This window comes from Oncorhynchus nerka, linkage group LG4 (genome assembly GCF_034236695.1).
Source record: "Oncorhynchus nerka isolate Pitt River linkage group LG4, Oner_Uvic_2.0, whole genome shotgun sequence".
NCBI classification, from domain to species: Eukaryota; Metazoa; Chordata; class Actinopteri; order Salmoniformes; family Salmonidae; genus Oncorhynchus; species Oncorhynchus nerka.
The window spans coordinates 18,557,442-18,581,393 of NC_088399.1; the positions used below are offsets into that span (position 1 = coordinate 18,557,442).

A 23,952-nucleotide genomic window follows, 5' to 3' on the forward strand; every position below is an offset into this window, starting at 1 on the left:
ACGGTCAGAAACAGACTCCATGAGGGTGGTATGAGGGCCCCACGTCCACAGGTGGGGGTTGTGCTTACAGCCCAACACCGTGCAGGACGTTTGGCATTTGCCAGAGAACACCAAGATTGGCAAATTCGCCACTGGCGCCCTGTGCTCTTCACAGATGAAAGCAGGTTCACACTGAGCACATGTGACAGACGTGACAGAGTCTGGAGACGCCGTGGATAACGTTCTGCTGCCTGCAACATCCTCCAGCATGACCAGTTTGTCGGTGGGTCAGTCATGGTGTGGGGTGGCATTTCTTCGGGGAGCCGCACAGCCCTCCATGTGCTCGCCAGAGGTAGCCTGCCATTAGGTACCGAGATGAGATCCTCAGACCCCTTGTGAGACCATATGCTGGTGAGGTTGGCCCTAGGTTCCTCCTAATGCAAGACGATGCTAGACCTCATGTGACTGGAGTGTGTCAGCATTTCCTGCAAGAGGAAGGCATTGATGCTATGGACTGGCCCGCCTGTTGCCCAGACCTGAATCCAATTGAGCACATCTGGGACATCATGTCTCGCTCCATCCACCAAAGCCACGTTGCACCACAGACTGTCCAGGAGTTGGCGGATGCTTTAGTCCAGGTCTGGGAGGAGATCCCTCAGGAGACCATCCGTCACCTCATCAGGAGCAAGCCCAGGCATTGTAGGGAGGTCATACAGGCACGTGGAGGCCACACACACTACTGAGCCTCTTTTAGACTTGTTTTAAGGACATTACATCAAAGTTGGATCAGCCTGTAGTGTGGGTAAACAGTAGGACTGTAAACAGTAGAGGTGTAACAGGAGAACTGTAAACAGTAGAGGTGTAACAGGAGAACTGTAAACAGTAGAGGTGTAACAGGAGAACTGTAAACAGTAGAGGTGTAACAGGAGAACTGTAAATGGTAGAGGTGTAACAGTAGGACTGTAAACAGTAGAGGTGTAACAGTAGGACTGTAAACAGGAGAGGTGTAACAGGAGAACTGTAAATGGTAGAGGTGTAACAGTAGGACTGTAAACAGTAGAGGTGTAAACAGTAGAACTGTAAACAGTAGAGGTGTAACAGGAGAACTGTAAACAGTAGAGGTGTAACAGGAGAACTGTAAACAGTAGAGGTGTAACAGGAGAACTGTAAACAGTAGAGGTGTAACAGGAGAACTGTAAACAGTAGAGGTGTAACAGGAGAACTGTAAACAGGAGAGGTGTAACAGTAGAACTGTAAACAAAAGAGTTGTAACAGGAGAACTGTAAACAGTAGAGGTGTAACAGGAGAATTGTAAACAGTAGAGGTGTAACAGGAGAACTGTAAACAGTAGAGGTGTAACAGGAGAACTGTAAACAGTAGAGGTGTAACAGGAGAACTGTAAACAGTAGAGGTGTAACAGGAGAACTGTAAACGGTAGAGGTGTAACAGTAGGACTGTAAACGGTAGAGGTGTAACAGGAGAACTGTAAACAGGAGAGGTGTAACAGGAGAACTGTAAATGGTAGAGGTGTAACAGTAGGACTGTAAACAGTAGAGGTGTAAACAGTAGAACTGTAAACAGTAGAGGTGTAACAGGAGAACTGTAAACAGTAGAGGTGTAACAGGAGAACTGTAAACAGTAGAGGTGTAACAGGAGAACTGTAAACAGTAGAGGTGTAACAGGAGAACTGTAAACAGGAGAGGTGTAACAGTAGAACTGTAAACAAAAGAGTTGTAACAGGAGAACTGTAAACAGTAGAGGTGTAACAGGAGAATTGTAAACAGTAGAGGTGTAACAGGAGAACTGTAAACAGTAGAGGTGTAACAGGAGAACTGTAAACAGTAGAGGTGTAACAGGAGAACTGTAAACAGTAGAGGTGTAACAGGAGAACTGTAAACAGTAGAGGTGTAACAGGAGAACGGTAAACAGTAGAGCTGTAAACAGTAGAACTGTAAACAGTAGAGCTGTAAACAGTAGAACTGTAAACAGTAGAGGTGTAACAGGAGAACTGTAAACAGTAGAGGTGTAACAGTAGGACTGTAAACAGTAGAGGTGTAACAGGAGAACTGTAAACAGTAGAGGTGTAACAGGAGAACTGTAAACAGTAGACGTGTAACAGGAGAACTTTAAACAGTAGAGGTGTAACAGTAGGACTGTAAACAGTAGAGGTGTAACAGTAGAACTGTAAACAGTAGAGGTGTAACAGGAGAACTGTAAACAGTAGAGGTGTAACAGGAGAACTGTAAACAGTAGAGGTGTAACAGTAGAACTGTAAACAGTAGAGGTGTAACAGGATAACTGTAAACAGTAGAGGTGTAACAGTAGGACTGTAAACAGTAGAGGTGTAACAGGAGAATTTTAAACAGTAGAGGTGTAACAGTAGGACTGTAAACAGTAGAGGTGTAACAGGAGAACTGTAAACAGTAGAGGTGTAACAGGAGAACTGTAAACAGTAGAGGTGTAACAGGAGAACTGTAAACAGTAGAGGTGTAACAGTAGAACTGTAAACAGTAGAGGTGTAACAGTAGAACTGTAAACAGTAGAGGTGTAACAGGAGAACTGTAAACAGTAGAGGTGTAACAGGAGAACTGTAAACAGTATAGGTGTAACAGGAGAACTGTAAACAGTAGAGGTGTAACAGGAGAACTGTAAACAGAAGAGGTCTAAACCTTAGAGGGGTAAACAGTTTGGAGAGTAAGTCCATGGTCTTACGTTTGACTAACAAAAAGTCCCTGAATTCTTGGTGGTCTGTAAACACAGGTGGTGGAGGGAGGGGAGGTCCGAACAGTGGCACACTTTCCTCAGAGAAAATCTTCAACCTAGAACACACAAAACCCTGTTATTGTTTTTCACACATACACACTCACAGGAACACACAGAGGCCATGAATCAATACAATACCATGGAATACATGAACACTGAATAAAATACATAACTGAAACTAAACCCCTTCATACCTGTAACTGTCGTTCTGACTGTTGTATCTAACTAATGCAAAAATATCTGGCAGTAAAATGAAGGAAGTAACATGAACTCCCAACACTCAATACATGATTCCAAGTGGCGACCCGTCATCAAGGGCAGGTGTATATACAGTAAGTTTGGACACACCTACTCATTCAAGGGTTTTTCTTTATTTTTTACTATTTTCTGCATTGTAGAATAATAGTGAAGACATCAAAATGATGAAATAACACATACGGAATCATATAGTAACCAAAAAAGTGTTAAAAATCCAAATATATTTTACATTTGAGATTATTCAAAGTAGCCTCCCTTTGCCTCGATGAAAGCGTTGCACACTCTTGGCATTCTCTCAACCAGCTTAATGCATTTAAATTAACAGGTGTGCCTTGCTAAAAGTTCATTTGTGGAATTTTGTTCCTTCTTGATACATTTGAGCCAACCCGTTATGTTGTGACATGGTAGGGGTGATATACAGAAGATGGCCCTATTTGGTAAAAGACCAAGTCCATATTATGGCAAGAACATCTCAAATAATCAAAGAGAAACAACAGTCCATCATTACTTTAAGCCCTCTATGGGGCGGCAGGGTAGCCTAGTGGTTAGAGAGTTGGACTAGTAACCGAAAGGTTACAGAGTTACCTCTGCTGTAGAGGATAAGTTCATTAGAGTTACCAGCCTCAGAAATTGCAGCACAAACAAATGCTTCACATAGTTCAAGTAACAGACACATCTCAACTGTTCAGAAGAGACTGTGTGAATCAGGCCTTCATGGTTGAATTGCTGCAAAGAAACCACTACTAAAGGACACCCATAAGAAGAAGAGACTTGCTTGGGCCAAGAAACACGAGCAGTGGACATTAGACTGGTGGAAGTCTGTCCTTTGGTCTGATGAGTCCAAATTTGAGATTTTTGGTTCCAACCTCTGTCTCTTTGTGAGACGCAGAGTAGGTGAACGGATGATCTCCGCATGTGTGGTTCTCCATGAAGCATGGAGGAGGTGAGATGTTATGGGGGTGCTTTTCTGGTGACACTGGGTTTAAGGGTTTCTTTTCCATGCTTAAAATGATAAACATTCACATGCAACACCAAGGGCCAGAAAAGGTTGAAGCTTCGACCTGAAGATTGCTGACGTCATTACTCAACCTTCCCAGTTGTCTTGAAAGCACCATAAATTCAGAGAATGCCAGACTTTGATGACAAAGTTTGATGAGAGACACAAGGACCGTCCTGTCACCTTCCTGTTCAAGTGGGCACAGCATAACAAGGTGAGTTCAAAAATGTAGTGTATGCTGCTGCATAAATGATGTAATATGCCAGGGAGATATGTATACTGTAGATAAGAAAGTAATACTAAGTGTATGTTGTGTAGTAATATGCCAGGGAGATATGTATACTGTAGCTAAGAGAGTAATACTAAGTGTATGTTGTGTAGTAATATGCCAGGGAGATATGTATACTGTAGCTAAGAGAGTAATACTAAGTGTATGTTGTGTAGTAATATGTCAGGGAGATATGTATACTGTAGCTAAGAGAGTAATACTAAGTGTATGTTGTGTAGTAATATGTCAGGGAGATATGTATACTGTAGCTAAGAGAGTAATATTAAGTGTATGTTGTGTAGTAATATGTCAGGGAGATATGTATACTGTAGATAAGAGAGTAATACTAAGTGTATGTTGTGTAGTAATATGTCAGGGAGATATGTATACTGTAGATAAGTAATACTAAGTGTATGTTGTGTAGTAATATGTTAGTAGCCCATGTGATTCACCCTGATATTTTGGTCCCTTTCCCCTCATAACTTAGCTTACTGTTCTGACTTGGTGGTGCCTATAGCCTGTTTTAGAGAAATGTCATCATATAATATTGTAAGAGCTTTCATTGTCTGCTTATATGCCCCCTATATTTATCCTACAGTTCTGACTTGGTGTACAGGGAGAATACTGCAAGAACGAACAATGTTCTGAATTCTGTCGCTGTACATTTCAAAAGTGCTGAACAAATAGATATATTGGCTACGTCCCTCTTAACTCGCTCATTAATGTCTTAATCAAAATGACAGATTGCCTGTTATCCGCTCATCGTTCCCTTATGCCACAGTTTGTACATCTCAATTGGCAGTAGAAACCACAGTTGTTTAAGCAAGTCTGCCATATCAGCAATGTTTTTAAAAAGGCAGTAAACGAGACTGAAATAATTGTTTTGCTGCCAGACAAGGCTCAGGTGTAGCCGTGGTAAGGATTCACTCCATGGTGCTGAAAATAAAGCTCTGCTGTGTTGTGTGTTGTCGATTTGCTGGCTTGCATCTAAAAAAAAATGTGGGAGTTTGGCTCACCAAGATTTACATGCTAAAAGCACAATTGAGGATTCAAAGAGATCTTCTGTTGAATCTGACAATTAATCTTAATGGTTGTACAGTCGTCTCAAATAAAACTGTGAAGGACCTCGGCATTACTCTGGACGCTGATCTCTCTTTTGACGAACATATCAAGACTGTTTCAAGGACAACTTTTTTCCATCTACGTAACATCGCAAAAATCAGAAACTTTCTGTCCAAAAATGATGCAGAAAAATTAATCCATGCTTTTGTCACTTCTAGATTAGACTACTGCAATGCTCTACTTTCCGGCTACCCGGATAAAGCACTAAATAAACTTCAGTTAGTGCTAAATACGGCTGCTAGAATCCTGACTAGAACCAACATTTTTGATCATATTACTCCAGTGCTAGCCTCCCTACACTGGCTTCCTGTGAAGGCAAGGGCTGATTACAAGGTTTTACTGCTAACCTACAAAGCATTACATGGGCTTGCTCCTACCTATCTCTCTGATTTGGTCGTGCCTTACATACCTACACGTATGCTACGGTCACAAGACGCAGGCCCCCTAATTGTCCCTAGAATTTCTAAGCAAACAGCTGGAGGCAGGGCTTTCTCCTATAGAGCTCCATTTTTGTGGAATGGTCTGCCTACCCATGTAAGAGACGCAAACTCGGTCTCAACCTTTAAGTCTTTACTGAAGACTCATCTCTTCAGTGGGTCATATGATTGAGTGTAGTCTGGCCCAGGAGTGTGAAGGTGAACGGAAAGGCTCTGGAGCAACGAACCGCCCTTTCTGTCTCTGCCTGGCCGGTTCCCCTCTTTCCACTGGGATTCTCTGCCTCTAACCCTATTACAGGGGCTGAGTCACAGGCTTACTAGGGCTCTTTCATACCGTCCCTAGGAGGGGTGCGTCACTTGAGTGGGTTGAGTCACTGATGTGATCTTCCTGTCTGGGTTGGCGCCCCCCTTGGGTTGTGCCGTGGCGGAGAACTTTGTGGGCTATACTCGGCCTTGTCTCAGGATGGTAAGTTGGTGGTTGAAGATATCCCTCTAGTGGTGTGGGGGCTGTGCTTTGGCAAAGTGGGTGGGGTTATATCCTTCCTGTTTGGCCCTGTCCCAGGGTGTCCTCGGATGGAGCCACAGTGTCTCCTGACCCCTCCTGTCTCAGCCTCCAGTATTTATGCTGCAGTAGTTTATGTCTTGGGGAGCTAGGGTCAGGCACAGCCAGAAGAGGACTGGCCACCCCACATAGCCTGGTTCCTCTCTAGGTTTCTTCCTAGGTTTTGGCCATTCTAGGGAGTTTTCCTAGCCAGCGTGCTTCTACACCTGCATTGCTTGCTGTTTGGGGTTTTAGGCTGGGTTTCTGTACAGCACTTTGAGATATCAGCTGATGTACGAAGGGCTATTTAAATACATTTCATTAGATTTGATTATTTAACAGGTTGCGCCTGCAAAAAGTAGATCTGGTCACAACTTTTCATGCAGATGGTAAAAGAAATCGCTATGTTGTTGACTTTCGCCTTGCATAGCTTATTGACACTGGCAGGGGGTACAGGCGATAATGTCCATGGTATTGTGAACGTCAGGGATGACCATTTCCTGGTTGTGCTTGATTGGCCATAAAGGAAGGATACGTGTGAAATGGGATCGGATCATGGAAGGTTTAAATGACGGAGATGTGTCCTCTCCCTCTTGGAACACTATGGTGACGATGTCATTCCCAATGTGTCTTTTCCTCTCTACCTGAAGAGAGAGAGAGAGAGAGAGAGAGAAGAAAATGAGACACGTCATACAATAAACAAGTTAAATAAGTGCTGAATGACATCTTATTGAGTCAGACCACACACACACACACACACAACCACACACACACACACTCTCCAGTCACACACACTCCAAACAGTAGCAAGTGGTAGCATTGTCTGACACGAAGACACGAAGAGGCTTTTAGGTCGTAAGGTACAAATGTTTTAGTGTAGAATGTCAATACTTTGTTTCTTATTTTTCAATAGAGGTATCTTGTCTGACTCGTTTAGGTGTGTGTGTGTTTGTTTGCGTGCAGCTGTGTGTATGTGTTCTTTCCTCTAGAGTAAGTGAATGGAGATTGAAAGACCAAGGACAAGAGAGTACTTCCTATTTCCTCTGCATCTCAACAACTCTGACCTTGAACAGATAAAAGACTAACTGAAAGGATATAACTGAACATCATTTTGTATGCTAGATAGTAAGAGTAACTGGAGATTAGCAATCTGATACAGAAGAGAGAGAGAGGGAGAGAGAGAGAGAGAGAGAGGGAGGGGGAGAGAGAGAGAGAGAGAGGAGAGAGAGAGAGGGAGAGGAGAGAGAGAGAGAGAGAGAGGGAGGGAGGGAGGATGGGAGGGAGGGAGAGAGAGAGAGAGAGAGAGAGAGAGAGAGAGAGAGAGAGAGAGAGAGTGAGATAAGCAGAGGGGAGAGAATAAAAAGAGAGAAAGAAGGGGGGTGAAAGGGTTACACGGGGGAGAGAGTGTCAGAGGTCGGAGGACAGACGCCGAGGGAGGGATGGTTACATACAGATATGCAACTCTGGAGGACTGACCCAGAGGGAGGATGGTTATATATAGCTCTGGAGCTCTGGAGGACTGACCCAGAGGGAGGATGGTTATATATAGCTCTGTAACTCTGGAGGACTGACCCAGAGGGAGGATGGTTATATATATCTCTGTAACTCTGGAGGACTGACCCAGAGGGAGGATGGTTATATATAGCTCTGTAACTCTGGAGGACTGACCCAGAGGGAGGATGGTTATATATAGCTCTGGAGGACTGACCCAGAGGGAGGATGGTTATATATAGCTCTGTAACTCTGGAGGACTGACCCAGAGGGAGGATGGTTATATATAGCTCCGGAGCACTGACCCAGAGGGAGGGATGGTTACATACAGATATGTAACTCTGGAGGACTGACCCAGAGAGAGGATGGTTATATATATAGCTCTGTAACTCTGGAGGACTGACCCAGAGAGAGGATGGTTATATATAGCTCTGTAGCTCTGGAGGACTAACCCAGAGGGAGGGATGGTTATATATAGCTCTGGAGCTCTGGAGGACTGACCCAGAGAGAGGATGGTTATATATAGCTCTGTAGCTCTGGAGGACTGACCCAGAGAGAGGATGGTTATATATAGCTCTGTAGCTCTGGAGGACTGACCCAGAGGGAGGATGGTTATATATAGCTCTGTAGCTCTGGAGGACTGACCCAGAGGGAGGATGGTTATATATAGCTCTGTAGCTCTGGAGGACTGACTTTACACCTTGAACAGATAAAAGACTAACTGAAAGGATATGACTGAACATCATTCTGTATGCTAGATAGTAAGAGTAACTGGAGATTAGCAATCTGATACAGGAGAGAGAGAGAGAGAGAGAGAGAGAGAGGAGAGGGAGGGAGGGAGGGATAAAGAAGGAGGGAGGGTGAGATAAGCAGAGGGGAGAGAATAAAAAGAGAGAAAGAAGGGGGGTGAAAGGGTTACACGGGGGAGAGAGTGTCAAAGGTCGGAGGACTGACGCTGAGGGAGGGATGGTTACATACAGATATGCAACTCTGGAGGACTGACCCAGAGAGAGGATGGTTATATATAGCTCTGTAGCTCTGGAGGACTGACCCAGAGAGAGGATGGTTATATATAGCTCTGTAGCTCTGGAGGACTGACCCAGAGGGAGGATGGTTATATATAGCTCTGTAGCTCTGGAGGACTGACCCAGAGGGAGGATGGTTATATATAGCTCTGTAGCTCTGGAGGACTGACCCAGAGGGAGGGATGGTTATATATAGCTCTGTAGCTCTGGAGGACTAACCCAGAGGGAGGGATGGTTATATATAGCTCTGGAGCTCTGGAGGACTGACCCAGAGGGAGGATGGTTATATATAGCTCTGTAACTCTGGAGGACTGACCCAGAGGGAGGGATGGTTATATATAGCTCTGTAGCTCTGGAGGACTGACCCAGAGGGAGGATGGTTATATATAGCTCTGTAGCTCTGGAGGACTGACCCAGAGGGAGGGATGGTTATATATAGCTCTGTAGCTCTGGAGGACTAACCCAGAGGGAGGGATGGTTATATATAGCTCTGGAGCTCTGGAGGACTGACCCAGAGGGAGGATGGTTATATATAGCTCTGTAACTCTGGAGGACTGACCCAGAGAGAGGATGGTTATATATATATAGCTCTTTAACTCTGGAGGAGTCAGTCTACTTAATATAATGTTTACATACCCTACATTATTCATCTCATATGTATACGTATATACTGTACTCTATATCATCTACTGCATCTTTATGTAATACATGTATCACTAGCCACTTTAAACTATGCCACTTTGTGTACATACTCATCTCATATGTATATACAGTACTCAATACCATCTACTGTATCTTGCCTATGCCGCTCTGTACCATCACTCATTCATATATCTTTATGTACATATTCTTTATCCCTTTACACTTATGTGTATAAGGTAGTAGTTTTGGAATTGTTAGTTAGATTACTCGTTGGATATTACTGCATTGTCGGAACTAGAAGCACAAGCATTTCGCTACACTCGCATTAACATCTGCTAACCATGTGTATGTGACAAATACATTTGATTTGATTTGAATACATTTGATTTGGACTGACCCAGAGGGAGGATGGTTATATATAGCTCTGTAACTCTGGAGGACTGACCCAGAGGGAGGATGGTTATATATAGCTCAGGAGGACTGACCCAGAGGGAGGGATGGTTACATACAGATATGTAACTCTGGAGGACTGACCCAGAGGGAGGATGGTTATATATAGCTCTGTAGCTCTGGAGGACTGACCCAGAGGGAGGATGGTTATATATAGCTCTGTAGCTCTGGAGGACTGACCCAGAGGGAGGATGGTTATATATAGCTCTGGAGCTCTGGAGGACTGACCCAGAGGGAGGATGGTTATATATAGCTCTGTAACTCTGGAGGACTGACCCAGAGGGAGGGATGGTTACATACAGATATGTAACTCTAGAGGACTGACGCCGAGGGAGGATGGTTATATATAGCTCTGTAACTCTGGAGGACTGATCCAGAGGGAGGGATGGTTACATACAGATATGTAACTCTGGAGGACTGACCCAGAGAGAGGATGGTTATATATATAGCTCTGTAACTCTGGAGGACTGACCCAGAGAGAGGATGGTTATATATAGCTCTGTAGCTCTGGAGGACTGACCCAGAGGGAGGGATGGTTATATATAGCTCAGGAAGACTGACCCAGAGGGAGGGATGGTTACATACAGATATGTAACTCTGGAGGACTGACCCAGAGGGAGGATGGTTATATATAGCTCTGTAGCTCTGGAGGACTGACCCAGAGGGAGGATGGTTATATATAGCTCTGGAGCTCTGGAGGACTGACCCAGAGGGAGGATGGTTATATATAGCTCTGGAGCTCTGGAGGACTGACCCAGAGGGAGGATGGTTATATATAGCTCTGTAACTCTGGAGGACTGACCCAGAGGGAGGGATGGTTATATATAGCTCTGTAGCTCTGGAGGACTGACCCTGAGGGAGGATGGTTATATATAGCTCCGGAGCTCTGGAGGACTGATCCAGAGGGAGGGATGGTTACATACAGATATGTAACTCTGGAGGACTGACCCAGAGAGAGGATGGTTATATATATAGCTCTGTAACTCTGGAGGACTGACCCAGAGAGAGGATGGTTATATATAGCTCCGGAGCTCTGGAGGACTGACCCAGAGGGAGGGATGGTTATATATAGCTCTGTAGCTCTGGAGGATTGACTCAGAGAGAGGATGGTTATATATAGCTCCGGAGCTCTGGAGGACTGACCCAGAGGGAGGGATGGTTATATATAGCTCTGTAGCTCTGGAGGACTGACTCAGAGGGAGGGATGGTTATATATAGCTCTGTAGCTCTGGAGGACTGACCCAGAGGGAGGATGGTTATATATAGCTCTGTAACTCTGGAGGACTGACGTCATGTAAAGACAAAAACAGGCACACACACACACACATTTAAGTCATTTAGCAGACGCTCTTATCCAGAGCGACTTACACACATACACATACACATACACACACACTCATGAATGCACCCACACCTGCTGCTTGTTCTCCTTGGAGTAGGGTAGCATGGTGGAGACATGGAACATCAGCTCATGGCCCTGGTACACTGTGTAGATGGAGTTCATTCCTGTAGTGTCATCTGGAGAGAGAGAGTGAGAGAGATAGAGAGGGGGAGGGGGTGGAGCGAGAGGGGGTAGGGAGAGGAGGGTTGAGAAGGATAGAGCAGTGGGAGCAGAAGATGAAGGAGGAGAGTGTTAGAAGAGTGTTAGAAAGAGAAAGAGTCATCTTAAAAGAGGGAATGTGAATGAAAGACATCTCCATGGTCTGTTGAAATGGAAAAACAATCATTAATAGCAGAACCCATGGTGTGTGTGTGTGGTGTCTTACTCTTGGTATCCAGCCCACCACGGTAGCCTGCCCAGCCCTGCAGGGAGATGGTGTCACCCAGGAGGTTAAGGAACTTATCGAAGCTCTGGCTCCCAGTCTCTGAAGGAACAGATGAGAGAGCAGGGGTCAAACTACAGCTCATACGACATTCATACTTCAATACCTATTACTCACAATAATAGTGACTTACCGTTGCTAAACATCTCGTCGTCTGTGAGCTGTCCATCTTTGGCATACAGGACACCGAATTTGAAGTTGACAGAACCCTGACAAATGATAAGACAGATATATTGTACATCTAAAGGGCCACTATCCCCTAGTGTTAAATTATAACTTAACTTCTATAATTTGCCAAAAGCAGAAAAACAACCCTGGTAGAAAAGGAGAAGGAAATCTCTAGTAAGACGTTGCTCAACACCAATATCTACAATATCCACTTCAATTATATTTAGAACAGAATAAATAAATGAATACCTCTTGCTCCTCCAACACCAGTAGGTCCTATGAAGAGAAAACACACCACAGTTATCATCAGTTGACCCTCCAATGACTCCGATAACTCCCAATGTCCAATGACTCCCAAATGACTCCCAATCTCCAATGACTCCCATTCTGTAATGACTCCCAGATCTGTTACAGTATTGGCCTGATACCATAGAAATAGAGTTAGAACACAACTGTTATATACAGATGTAGGCTCTTAATTTGACCTGTATTATCACAACAAAATAATCCTGCAGAAACAGGACTTGAAATTTTAGCCCATCATTTTGCTTGATCCGTTTTTACGACGGAAAAGCCAGAGACAGCGAGACACCTCAATGAGACCGTGCTGCCTGCCTGGCTGCCTCTCTCCCTGCTTGACCACCTCCTTTAGATGACCACTCAAGCCATGAACTTTCTAATGGCTGTCCATCTCATGATGTTCTTCTTTTAAATTGCATGTTGCTCCATTGCACTTTGAGATGATTGTGTAATGAACACTATAACAGTTGAAGAAATTGTTATTGTTATTGCTCACAAAGCTCATCTGCATTTCTAGACCTGCTTCCACCAGATGGCGGTATTATTCCTTACACCGTCTGTCATCTGTCATCTGTCACTGTCATCTGTCACTGCCATCTGTCATCTGTCACTGCCATCTGTCACTGCCATCTGTCATCTGTCACTGCCATCTGTCACTGTCATCCTTCATCTGTCACTGCCATCTGTCACTGCCATCTGTCATCTGTCACTGTCATCTGTCACTGCCATCTGTCACTGCCATCTGTCACTGTCATCTGTCACTGCCATCTGTCACTGCCATCTGTCATCTGTCATCTGTCACTGTCATCCGTCACTGGCATCTGTCATCTGACACTGCTATCTTTCATCCGTCACTGTCATCTGTCACTGTCATATGTCACTGTCATCTGTCACTGTCATCCGTCACTGTCATATGTCACTGTCATCTGTCACTGTCATCTGTCACTGTCACTGTCATCTGTCACTGTAACTGTCATCTGTCACTGGCGTCCTGCACAGCCGGTAATAGACTTGTGTTCCCCGGTGACCGGTTCATACATAAAACATCCTCCATTCAGGCTGCAAAGACGGTGGATTCCTCTTTAACTTGATTGAATGGCCTGTTGGTGGAAAGAAACAGGCTAAATACACCTACTGTCTTAATAAAACATTATTTTCCACCACCATGCTAGAGTGGCTAATGCTACTTCGTGATGTTGTCCACCGCGTTCGGCCAGGGGTAAACAACAGACTCATGAGGTGGGCACCATCCGTAAGTTTTCAGCCAGGGGTAAACAACAGACTCATGAGGTGGGCACCATCCGTAAGTTTTCAGCCAGGGGTAAACAACAGACTCATGAGGTGGGCACCATCCGTAAGTTTTCAGCCAGGGGTAAACAACAGACTCATGAGGTGGGCACCATCCGTAAGTTTTCAACCAGGGATAAACAACAGACTCATGAGGTGGGCACCATCCGTAAGTTTTCAACCAGGGGTAAACAACAGACTCATGAGGTGGGCACCATCCGTAAGTTTTCAACCAGGGATAAACAACAGACTCATGAGGTGGGCACCATCCGTAAGTTTTCAGCCAGGGGTAAACAACAGACTCATGAGGTGGGCACCATCCGTAAGTTTTCAGCCAGGGATAAACAACAGACTCATGAGGTGGGCACCATCCGTAAGTTTTCAGCCAGGGGTAAACAACAGACTCATGAGGTGGGCACCATCCGTAAGTTTTCAGCCAGGGATAAACAACAGACTCATGAGGTGGGCACCATCCGTAAGTTTTCAGCCAGGGGTAAACAACAGACTCATGAGGTGGGCACCATCCGTAAGTTTTCAACCAGGGATAAACAACAGACTCATGAGGTGGGCACCATCCGTAAGTTTTCAGCCAGGGATAAACAACAGACTCATGAGGTGGGCACCATCCGTAAGTTTTCAGCCAGGGGTAAACAACAGACTCATGAGGTGGGCACCATCCGTAAGTTTTTCAACCAGGGATAAACAACAGACTCATGAGGTGGGCACCATCCGTAAGTTTTCAGCCAGGGGTAAACAACAGACTCATGAGGTTTTCAGCCAGGGTAAACAACAGACTCATGAGGTGGGCACCATCCGTAAGTTTTCAGCCAGGGATAAACAACAGACTCATGAGGTGGGCACCATCCATAAGTTTTCAGCCAGGGATAAACAACAGACTCATGAGGTGGGCACCATCCGTAAGTTTTCAGCCAGGGATAAACAACAGACTCATGAGGTGTGCACCATCTGCCACCTGCCTAATAGCGGCAGTCCAGGCTACTGCATTTGCTGTGGTGCAGGAACAAACCCAGCAAAAAAAGTGATCAAATGAAGATCCTACATCTGTTTCTTTCTGGCTGATACAGTGTGATCTCACCTTCTGTATCTCTGTGGCTGACACAGTGTGATCTCACCTTCTGTATCTCTGTGGCTGACACAGTGTGATCTCACCTTCTGTATCTCTGTGGCTGACACAGTGTGATCTCACCTTCTGTATCTCTGTGGCTGACACAGTGTGATCTCACCTTCTGTATCTCTGTGGCTGACAGTGTGATCTCACCTTCTGTATCTCTGTGGCTGACACAGTGTGATCTCACCTTCTGTATCTCTGTAGCTGACACAGTGTGATCTCACCTTCTGTATCTCTGTGGCTGACACAGTGTGATCTCACCTTCTGTATCTCTGTGGCTGACACAGTGTGATCTCACCTTCTGTATCTCTTTGGCTGACACTGTGTGATCTCACCTTCTGTATCTCTGTGGCTGACACAGTGTGATCTCACCTTCTGTATCTCTGTGGCTGACACAGTGTGATCTCACCTTCTGTATCTCTGTGGCTGACACAGTGTGATCTCACCTTCTGTATCTCTGTAGCTGACACAGTGTGATCTCACCTTCTGTATCTCTGTGGCTGACACAGTGTGATCTCACCTTCTGTATCTCTGTAGCTGACACAGTATGATCTCACCTTCTGTATCTCTGTGGCTGACACAGTGTGATCTCACCTTCTGTATCTCTGTGGCTGACACAGTGTGATCTCACCTTCTGTATCTCTGTGGCTGACACAGTGTGATCTCACCTTCTGTATCTCTGGGTTGAGAATCTCCCTCGGGCCTTTCTCAAACCTGTCCAGGTTCATCGCACTGCAGGGGGAGGAGAGCAGAGGATAGGAGGAGAGGAGGAGGAGGAGAGGAAGAGGAGGAGAAGAAGAAAAGTTCAGGAGAGGAGAAAAGATAAGTGTTTAAAGACAGGTTTACATCTTGTACGTCCAATCTATTCCATAATAATCTTAAAGCATATTTTCATGTTGTTGTTCATTTAAATACAACAGACTACATATCCACAACAAATTTCTCCATGTGTTTTTACCCTGATTCCTTGGTCATATCTTAGCCTGGTCCCATGTCTGTCTCTCTCCATCCCTTTCTTTCTCTCTCTCTCTCTCTCTCTGTCTTGCCAATATGTGACAATGACCATAGGGGTTGGCAAGACAGCACCAACAGATCTGGGACCAGGCTAGTCAGTACAATCAACTGTATGAAACAACCAGTATATTGAATGGCATCCTGAGCAGTTCTCACCTTAAGATGGATTTGACTGATAGTGTTTTGGTGGGGCTGTATGGCAGACTGATCTTCAGAGTTCCCTGGGGGAGAGAGAGGAGAGAAGAGGAGAAGAGAAGAGAAGAGAGGAGATAAGAGAAGAGAAGAGAGGAGAGGAGAGGAGAGGAGAGGAGGGGAGGAGGGAGAGGAGAAGAGAAGAGAGGAGAGGAGAGGAGAGGAGAGGAGAGGAGAGGAGAGGAGATTATCTCAGGTGTGGATGTGGAAAGTAGTCATCATGATTAGTCTAATCATCTATCTGAACAGAAGACGGACCTCCATCCAGACACAGATCTACAGTAAGATCAGATATGCATGTTTCACCTTAATGATCAAGGTTTTGCTATGGGGAGAGTGAGCTGATCCTAAATCTGTATCTAAAGCCAACTTCCAACAAGACCAATGCTTAAGGTGAAGGATTTTGTGAGAGTAAGCTGATCCTAGATCTGTGCAAAAAGTCCATTTGTACCAATACCAATAGGCTTTGGGAAGGGTGATCTAATTCTAGATCCTTACTGTCTTCCTCCAGAGGATGGCTCTGTACTGAGGGACCCGCTGGTTGTTCTGGTCGGACAGAACCACAGACAGGTAGAAGGGATTCTTCTCTGCATCCGTACCAATATAGTTCTGGTGGACTGGAGGGGAAACACACAGTGTTACACACACTGTCACACACTTACTAGGGACGAAACAGGAGAAAACATTCCCAAACTGAGTGAAACGGGGAGGCACTATCTGAATGCTAGTTTTCGTTTTGAATTGATTTATAATTGTTTTTCTGTCGTTTGTTTATTTGTTTGTTGTGTGGTCATGAGAGTTTCTGTTAATTTCTGTCAGGAAGTCACGGTGAGGTCTAGTTTTTCCTGTATGGAATGTTGAGTAGTGTGTGCATGCATGCATATGTATCTGCTTTAATATACAGTGGGGCAAAAAAGTATTTAGTCAGCCACCAATTGTGCAAGTTCTCCCACTTAAAAAGATGAGAGAGGCCTGTAATTTTCATCATAGGTACACTTCAACTATGACAGACAAAAAGAGAAAAAAAAATCCAGAAAATCACATTGTAGGATTTTTTATGAATTTATTTGCAAATTATGGTGGAAAATAAGTATTTGGTCAATAACAAAAGTTATCTCAATACTTTTTAAATACTGTTATATACCCTTTTTTTGGCAATGACAGAGGTCAAACATTTCTGTAAGTCTTCACAAGGTTCTCACACACTGTTGCTGGTATTTTGGCTCATTCCTCCATGCAGATCTCCTCTAGAGCAGTGATGTTTTGGGGCTGTTGCTGGGCAACACGGACTTTCAACTCCCTCCAAAGATTTTCTATGGGGTTGTGATCTGGAGACTGGCTAGGCCACTCCAGGACCTTGAAATGCTTCTTACGAAGCCACTCCTTCGTTGCCCGGGCGGTGTGTTTGGGATCATTGTCATGCTGAAAGACCCAGCCACGTTTCATCTTCAATGCCCTTGCTGGTGGAAGGAGGTTTTCACTAAAAATCTCACGATACGTGGCCCCATTCATTCTTTCCTTCGTCCTGGTCCCTTTGCAGAAAAACAGCCCCAAAGCATGATGTTTCCACCCCCGTGCTTCACAGTAGGTATGGTGTTCTTTGGATGCAACTCAGCATTCTTTGTCCTCCAAACACAACGAGTTGAGTTTTTACCAAAAAGTTATATTTTGGTTTCTTCTGACCATATGACATTCTCCCAATCTTCTTCTGGATCATCCAAATGCTCTCTAGCAAACTTTAGATGGGCCTGGACATGTACTGGCTTAAGCAGGGGGACACGTCTGGCACTGCAGGATTTGAGTCCCTGGCGGTGTAGTGTGTTACTGATGGTAGGCTTTGTTACTTTGGTCCCAGCTCTCTGCAGGTCATTCACTAGGTCCCCCCGTGTGGTTCTGGGATTTTTGCTCACCGTTCTTGTGATAATTTTGACCCCACGGGGTGAGATCTTGCGTGGAGCCCCAGATCGAGGGAGATTATCAGTGGTCTTGTATGTCTTCCATTTCCTAATAATTGCTTCCACAGTTGATTTCTTCAAACCAAGCTGCTTACCTATTGCAGATTCAGTCTTCCCAGCCTGGTGCAGGTCTACAATTTTGTTTCTGGTGTCCTTTGACAGCTCTTTGGTCTTGGCCATAGTGAAGTTTGGAGTGTGACTGTTTGAGGTTGTGGACATGTGTCTTTTATACTGATAACAAGTTCAAACAGGTGCCATTAATACAGGTAACGAGTGGAGGACAGAGGAGCCTCTTAAAGAAGAAGTTACAGGTCTGTGAGAGCCAGAAATATTGCTTGTAGGTGACCAAATACTTTTTTTCCCACCATATTTTGCCATTAAATTAATAAAAAATCCTACAATGTGATTTTCTGGATTTTTCCCCCTCATTTTGTGTCATATTTGAAGTGTACCTATGATGAAAATTACAGGCCTCTCTCATCTTTTTAAGTGGGAGAACTTGCACAATTGGTGGCTGACTAAATACTTTTTTGCCCCACTATATGTGTGAGTGTATGTGCGTGAGTGTGCATGTGCATGTGCGTGTGTGTGGGTGTGGATGTGTGCGTGCATGTGGGTCATACACAACAGAACCGCTTCACATTCAGCGCCCTCTCTACCTGGTTGACACGGCAACGTATTCAGACCTAACACTGACCAGAACCCCGAAACCCAATTAAAAACAGGAACTCTGCCTTCTCTCGCCCCCTCTCTCTTCATCCATTTCTTTCTTTCTCTCTCTCCATCTCTCTACATCCCTTTCTTTTTCTCTCTACATCCCTTTCTCTCTCTCTCTCTCTCTCCATCCCTTTCTCTCCCTCTCTACATCCCTTTCTCTCTCTCTCCACCTCTCTCTACATCCCTTTCTTTTTCTCCCTCCATCCCTTTCTTTCTCTCTCTCCATCTCTCTCTCCACCTCTCTCTCTCTCCATTGATTTATTTCTCTCTCTCCATCTCTTTCTCTACTCATTGTTCCCCTGACTCCCTCTATGAAAGGTATTTATTCTGATTTGAATCAGTTCACTTGGACTTAGACTTGGGGCCTTGTTTTGTTCTGTGTTTAAAAAGTATAAGACCCCCCACCCACCTAGCTGAAAGATAGAAGGAAGAAGGAGGGAAGGAAGGAGGGGGGTAATGCATTTTTAACGACCACCATGACTAGGCTCTCAGGAGGCTGCTGGCTGCTCATGTTGACTAGGGAGCCAGTCAGATGCTAATGTTGTTATCTCCCAGCGTGTGTGTGTGTGTGTGTGTGTGCATATGCATGTGCGTGTGTGTGTGTGTGTGCGTGAGAAGTGAGCCTCTGCCCACCATCTTCCTCTGACTGTCTGCTTCTTTCTGGGTTGTGCCGGGCTGTGTCTGCAGGTCCACTGTAGCTATGGAAGGATCTATGGGATTCACCCTGCCAGCTGATAAACTACCATTAAACTAGGAGCGAGGGTAAGGACTTTACCTGACCATGTGACCGGACCAGGAAAGAGTCCTGGCCCTACAGTCTGTATACTGGTCAGGTCACATGGTCTGGAAAAAGTTCTGACCCTACAGTCTGTATACTGGTCAGGTCACATGGTCTGGAAAAAGTCCTGACCCTACAGTCTGTATACTGGTCAGGTCACATGGTCTGGAAAAAGTCCTGGCCCTACAGTCTGTATACTGGTCAGGTCACATGGTCTGGAAAAAGTCCTGACCCTGCAGTCTGTATACTGGTCAGGTCCTGTGTGCGTGTGTGTGTATGTCAGACCTGGGTTTATATAATATTTAGCGTATTTCAATTCATTTTACAGATATTTGAAGGTGTTTAGAGTGTTGAAATATTTTATTTGAAAAACAAGTAGCTGAATATTGCAATGTACAGTTTTTGAAAATACTCAAAATACATTTATTCAAACAACCTGATCTCATAGTTGTTCATAGTTTCACTATGAAATTCATTGTAATATGGATGAATCTTTTACGAATGAATTCAGCGTGGTTTCAGGGTTAATTCCATGTGGTTACTGGGTTAATTCCACGTGGTTTCAGGGTTAATTCAGTGTGGTTACAGGGTTAATTCAGTGTGGTTACAGGGTTAATTCCATGTGGTTACTGAGTTAATTCCACATGGTTTCAGGGTTAATTCAGTGTGGTTACAGGGTTAATTCAGTGTGGTTACTGGGTTAATTCCGTAGTGGTTACAGGGTTAATTCAGCGTGGTTTCAGGGTTAATTCCATAGTGGTTACAGGGTTATTTCAGCGTGGTTACAGGGTTAATTCAGCGTGGTTACAGGGTTAATACCGTAGTGGTTACAGGGTTAATTCCACGTGGTTACAGCGTTAATACCGTAGTGGTTACAGGGTTAATTCAGCGTGGTTACAGCGTTAATACCGTAGTGGTTACAGGGTTAATTCCATGTGGTTACAGGGTTAATACCGTAGTGGTTACAGGGTTAATTCAGTGTGGTTACAGCGTTAATTCCGTAGTGGTTACAGGGTTAATTCAGCGTGGTTACAGCATTAATTCCATAGTGGTTACAGGGTTAATTCCGTAGTAGTTACAGCATTAATTCCGTAGTGGTTACAGCGTTAATTCCGTAGTGGTTACAGGGTTAATTCAGCGTGGTTACAGGGTTAATACCGTAGTGGTTACAGGGTTAATTCCGTAGTGGTTACAGGGTTAATTCCGTAGTGGTTACAGGGTTAATTCAGCGTGGTTACAGCGTTAATTCCGTAGTGGTTACAGGGTTAATTCAGCGTGGTTACAGCATTAATTCCGTAGTGGTTACAGGGTTAATTCCGTAGTGGTTACAGCGTTAATCCCGTAGTGGTTACAGGGTTAATTCAGCGTGGTTAAAGCATTAATTCCGTAGTGGTTACAGCATTAATTCCGTAGTGGTTACATGGTTAATTCAGTGTGGTTACAGGGTTAATTCCGTAGTGGTTACAGGGTTAATTCAGCGTGGTTACAGCATTAATTCCGTAGTGGTTACAGGGTTAATTCAGCATGGTTACAGCATTAATTCCATAGTGGTTACAGGGTTAATTCAGTGTGGTTACAGGGTTAATTCCGAAGTGGTTACAGGGTTAATTCAGCGTGGTACAGTGTTAATTCAGCGTGGTTACAGGGTTAATTCAGCGTGGTTACAGGGTTAATTCAGCTTGGTTACAGGGTTAATTCAGCGTGGTTATAGGGTTAATTCAGCGTGGTTACAGGGTTAATTCAGCTTGGTTACAGGGTTAATTCAGCTTGGTTACAGGGTTAATTCAGCTTGGTTACAGGGTTAATTCAGCGTGGTTTCAGGTTTAAAACAGAAACAACTCAAAGGGTTACTTTTAAGTATTAATTCAGCGTGGTTAAAGTTAAGAAGACTTAAAACAAAATAAGTAAAGACAATGCCATGTTTCCATCAAGTACCATCAAGTACTTGCTAGAACATTGTGAATTGCCATGACGCAGTGGTCTGAGTGTTATGAGTTCAATCCCAGTGCTGCGCCAATTGATTCTTTTTTGTGAGCGCCGAGGAAGTCGGAAGTCGACTGGTATTTCTAGTGACAAGGTTGGATTCAAATACACTCCCATACATTTAGCCCAGGCATTTGAAATACGTATTTGAAAATAATTTCAAATATTAGGCAATTTATGGGAAATTATTTTCAAAATACTTTAAAATACTTCCAATATAATTTATATTTATGTATTTACCTAGGCAAGTCAGTTAAGAACAAATTCTTATTTACAATGACAGCCTACCAAAAGGCAAAAGGCCTTAAACAATAATCATAAATACAATATCAATATAGGACAAAACACACATCACAACAAGAGAGACAATACAACACTACATAAAGAGAGACCTAAGACAACAACATAGCAAGGCAGCAACACATGACAACACAGCATGGTAGCAACACCACATAACCACAACATGGTAGCAACACAACATGGTAGCAGCACAAAACATGATACAAACATTATTGGGCAATTTATTGGAGTAGTTGATTCGAGCCATTTTATTGGAAAATACTCAAATTCACAGAAATAAGTATTTAAATAACAACTAATCAAATACACATGTTTTTGAACACAGGTCTGGTGTGTGTGTGTTTGTGTGTGTGTGTGTGTGTGTGTAACAGAGAGGAGAGGAGTAGAACAGACCTTTGCCCAGGAAGTATTTGAAGAACCATCTGGTGTGGTACTCCGGGTTCTCCAGATGGACATCGGTTCTTCTCCAGGTTCCCGGGGTGTAGTCCGTCGTCTACACACACACACACACACACACACACACACACACACACACACACACACACACACACACACACACACACACACACAGGTTAGTGACAAACACACACAATACATATCACAACACTCACATCACAACAAACCTGATAATGGTTTCTGTACACAAGGGCGATTCATAACACTGTTGTCACTATTACATACAGTATAGTACACACACACACACACACTCCCCCCTCCACTCCACCCCCGACACACACTGATTTATCACAATATAAACATACATTAACCTACAGCCGGACCTTGAAAACAGAAACACATGGTTGTTCAGTCAGGGTTTCCTAGACAATGTTGAGGTGCTGACAGAAGAAAAGCTCCTTTGTAACCAGTAGATGTCCCGTCATCAATAATAATGTTAAGTCCTCTATAAGTCCCTCTACTAATGCACCTCCTCCTCATCCTTGACAGGATGTCCCATTGTTGATTCATGCTATTGAGGGCAAGCCTCACACCTACCCACAGGCCACACACACACACACACACACGCACACACGCACACACACACGCACACACTGTGACAGGTGGGATGGGTTCTTAAACAGAGGGGAGAGGAGATAGGAGACACATTAGTTTGTTTTTCTTTGCAGGGAAAACATCCCAGGTTGTCATGGTTACTGAAGCAACGGTGCTTCAGCTGAGAAAGGTGGAGGTGTGTGTGTATGTATGTGTGTGTGTGTGTGTGTGTGTGTGTGTGTGTGTGTGTGTGTGTGTGTGTGTGCGTGTTTGAGCGAGTGAGTGAGTGAGTGAGTGTGCGTGCATGTGTGTGTGCATATGTGTTTGTGCATGTGTGTATATGTGTTTGTGTGTGTGTGTGTGCATATGTGTTTGTACATGTATGTGTGGGCATATGTGTGTATGTGTGTGTGTGTGTGTGTGTGTGTGTGTGTATGAAAAAAGTATTCAAATGTATGCACTCACTACCGTAAGTCGCTCTGGATAAGACAGTCTGCTAAATGACTGAAATGTAACAAAATGTGTGTGTAAATACAATAGAATAGTCAAATTGACAGTGATGCACACTGTCATGTCTGGTGCATGTTAGGGCATGAACATGAAGGCGATGGAGGGGATAGTGATAAAATATAAATTAAGACAAAAGTGTTGCTGTTTTGTTGTTCTCTTCGCCCATTCTCCCGATGGAGAGGAACGACAAAAAGAGAGAGAGAAGAGGAGAAGCTACACTGAACAAAAATATAAATGCAAAGTGTTGGTCTGAAATTAAAGATCCCAGAAATGTGTTTACATCCCTGTTAGTGAGCATTTCTACTTTGCCAAGATAATCCATCTACCAGACAGGTGTGGCATATCAAGAAACTGATTAAACAGCATGATCATTATACAGGTGCACCACAGATGTCTACAGGCCACATGTAACCACGCCTGCCCAGGACCTTCACATCTGGCTTCTTCACCAGCGGGATCGTCTGAGACCAGCCACCTGCATTGCTGACGAAACTGTGGGTTTGCACAACCAAAGAATTTCTGCACAAACTGTCAGAAACCGTCTCGGGGAAGCTCATCTGCATGTTCGTTGTCCTCACCAGGGTCTTGACCTGACTACAGTTTGGTGTTGTAACCGACTTCAGTGGGCAAATGCTCACCTTCAATGGCCACTGGCTCCCCGGAGAAGTGTGCACTTCACGGATGAATCCCCGTTTCAACTGTCACGGTCAGATGGCAGACAGCATGTATGGCGTTGTGTGTGCAAGTGGGTGGAAGACAGATAGAAACAAGATGCTGATGTCAACGTTGTGAACATGGTGCTGGTGGGGTTATGGAATGGGCCGGCTCAAGCT

At 44.4% G+C, this 23,952-nt stretch overlaps 1 protein-coding gene across 3 annotated transcripts in view; it reads right to left on the reverse strand.

Annotated features, from left to right (window-relative positions):
- The window catches only part of garnl3 (GTPase activating Rap/RanGAP domain like 3), a 331,807-nt gene that overhangs the window by 135,193 nt on the left and 172,662 nt on the right, over window positions 1–23,952 (reverse strand). For all 3 annotated transcript variants that reach the window (XM_065017302.1, XM_065017300.1, XM_065017301.1), the window contains exons 4-14: window positions 22,013–22,112; window positions 16,385–16,503; window positions 15,851–15,915; window positions 15,349–15,412; window positions 12,214–12,240; window positions 11,930–12,005; window positions 11,740–11,838; window positions 11,388–11,491; window positions 6,901–7,009; window positions 2,937–2,982; window positions 2,692–2,798 (exon numbers count right to left, since the gene is read on the reverse strand). In XM_065017302.1, the coding sequence (XP_064873374.1) occupies window positions 2,692–2,798; window positions 2,937–2,982; window positions 6,901–7,009; window positions 11,388–11,491; window positions 11,740–11,838; window positions 11,930–12,005; window positions 12,214–12,240; window positions 15,349–15,412; window positions 15,851–15,915; window positions 16,385–16,503; window positions 22,013–22,112 (916 nt within the window). The remainder of the gene's footprint in view (window positions 1–2,691; window positions 2,799–2,936; window positions 2,983–6,900; window positions 7,010–11,387; window positions 11,492–11,739; window positions 11,839–11,929; window positions 12,006–12,213; window positions 12,241–15,348; window positions 15,413–15,850; window positions 15,916–16,384; window positions 16,504–22,012; window positions 22,113–23,952) is intronic.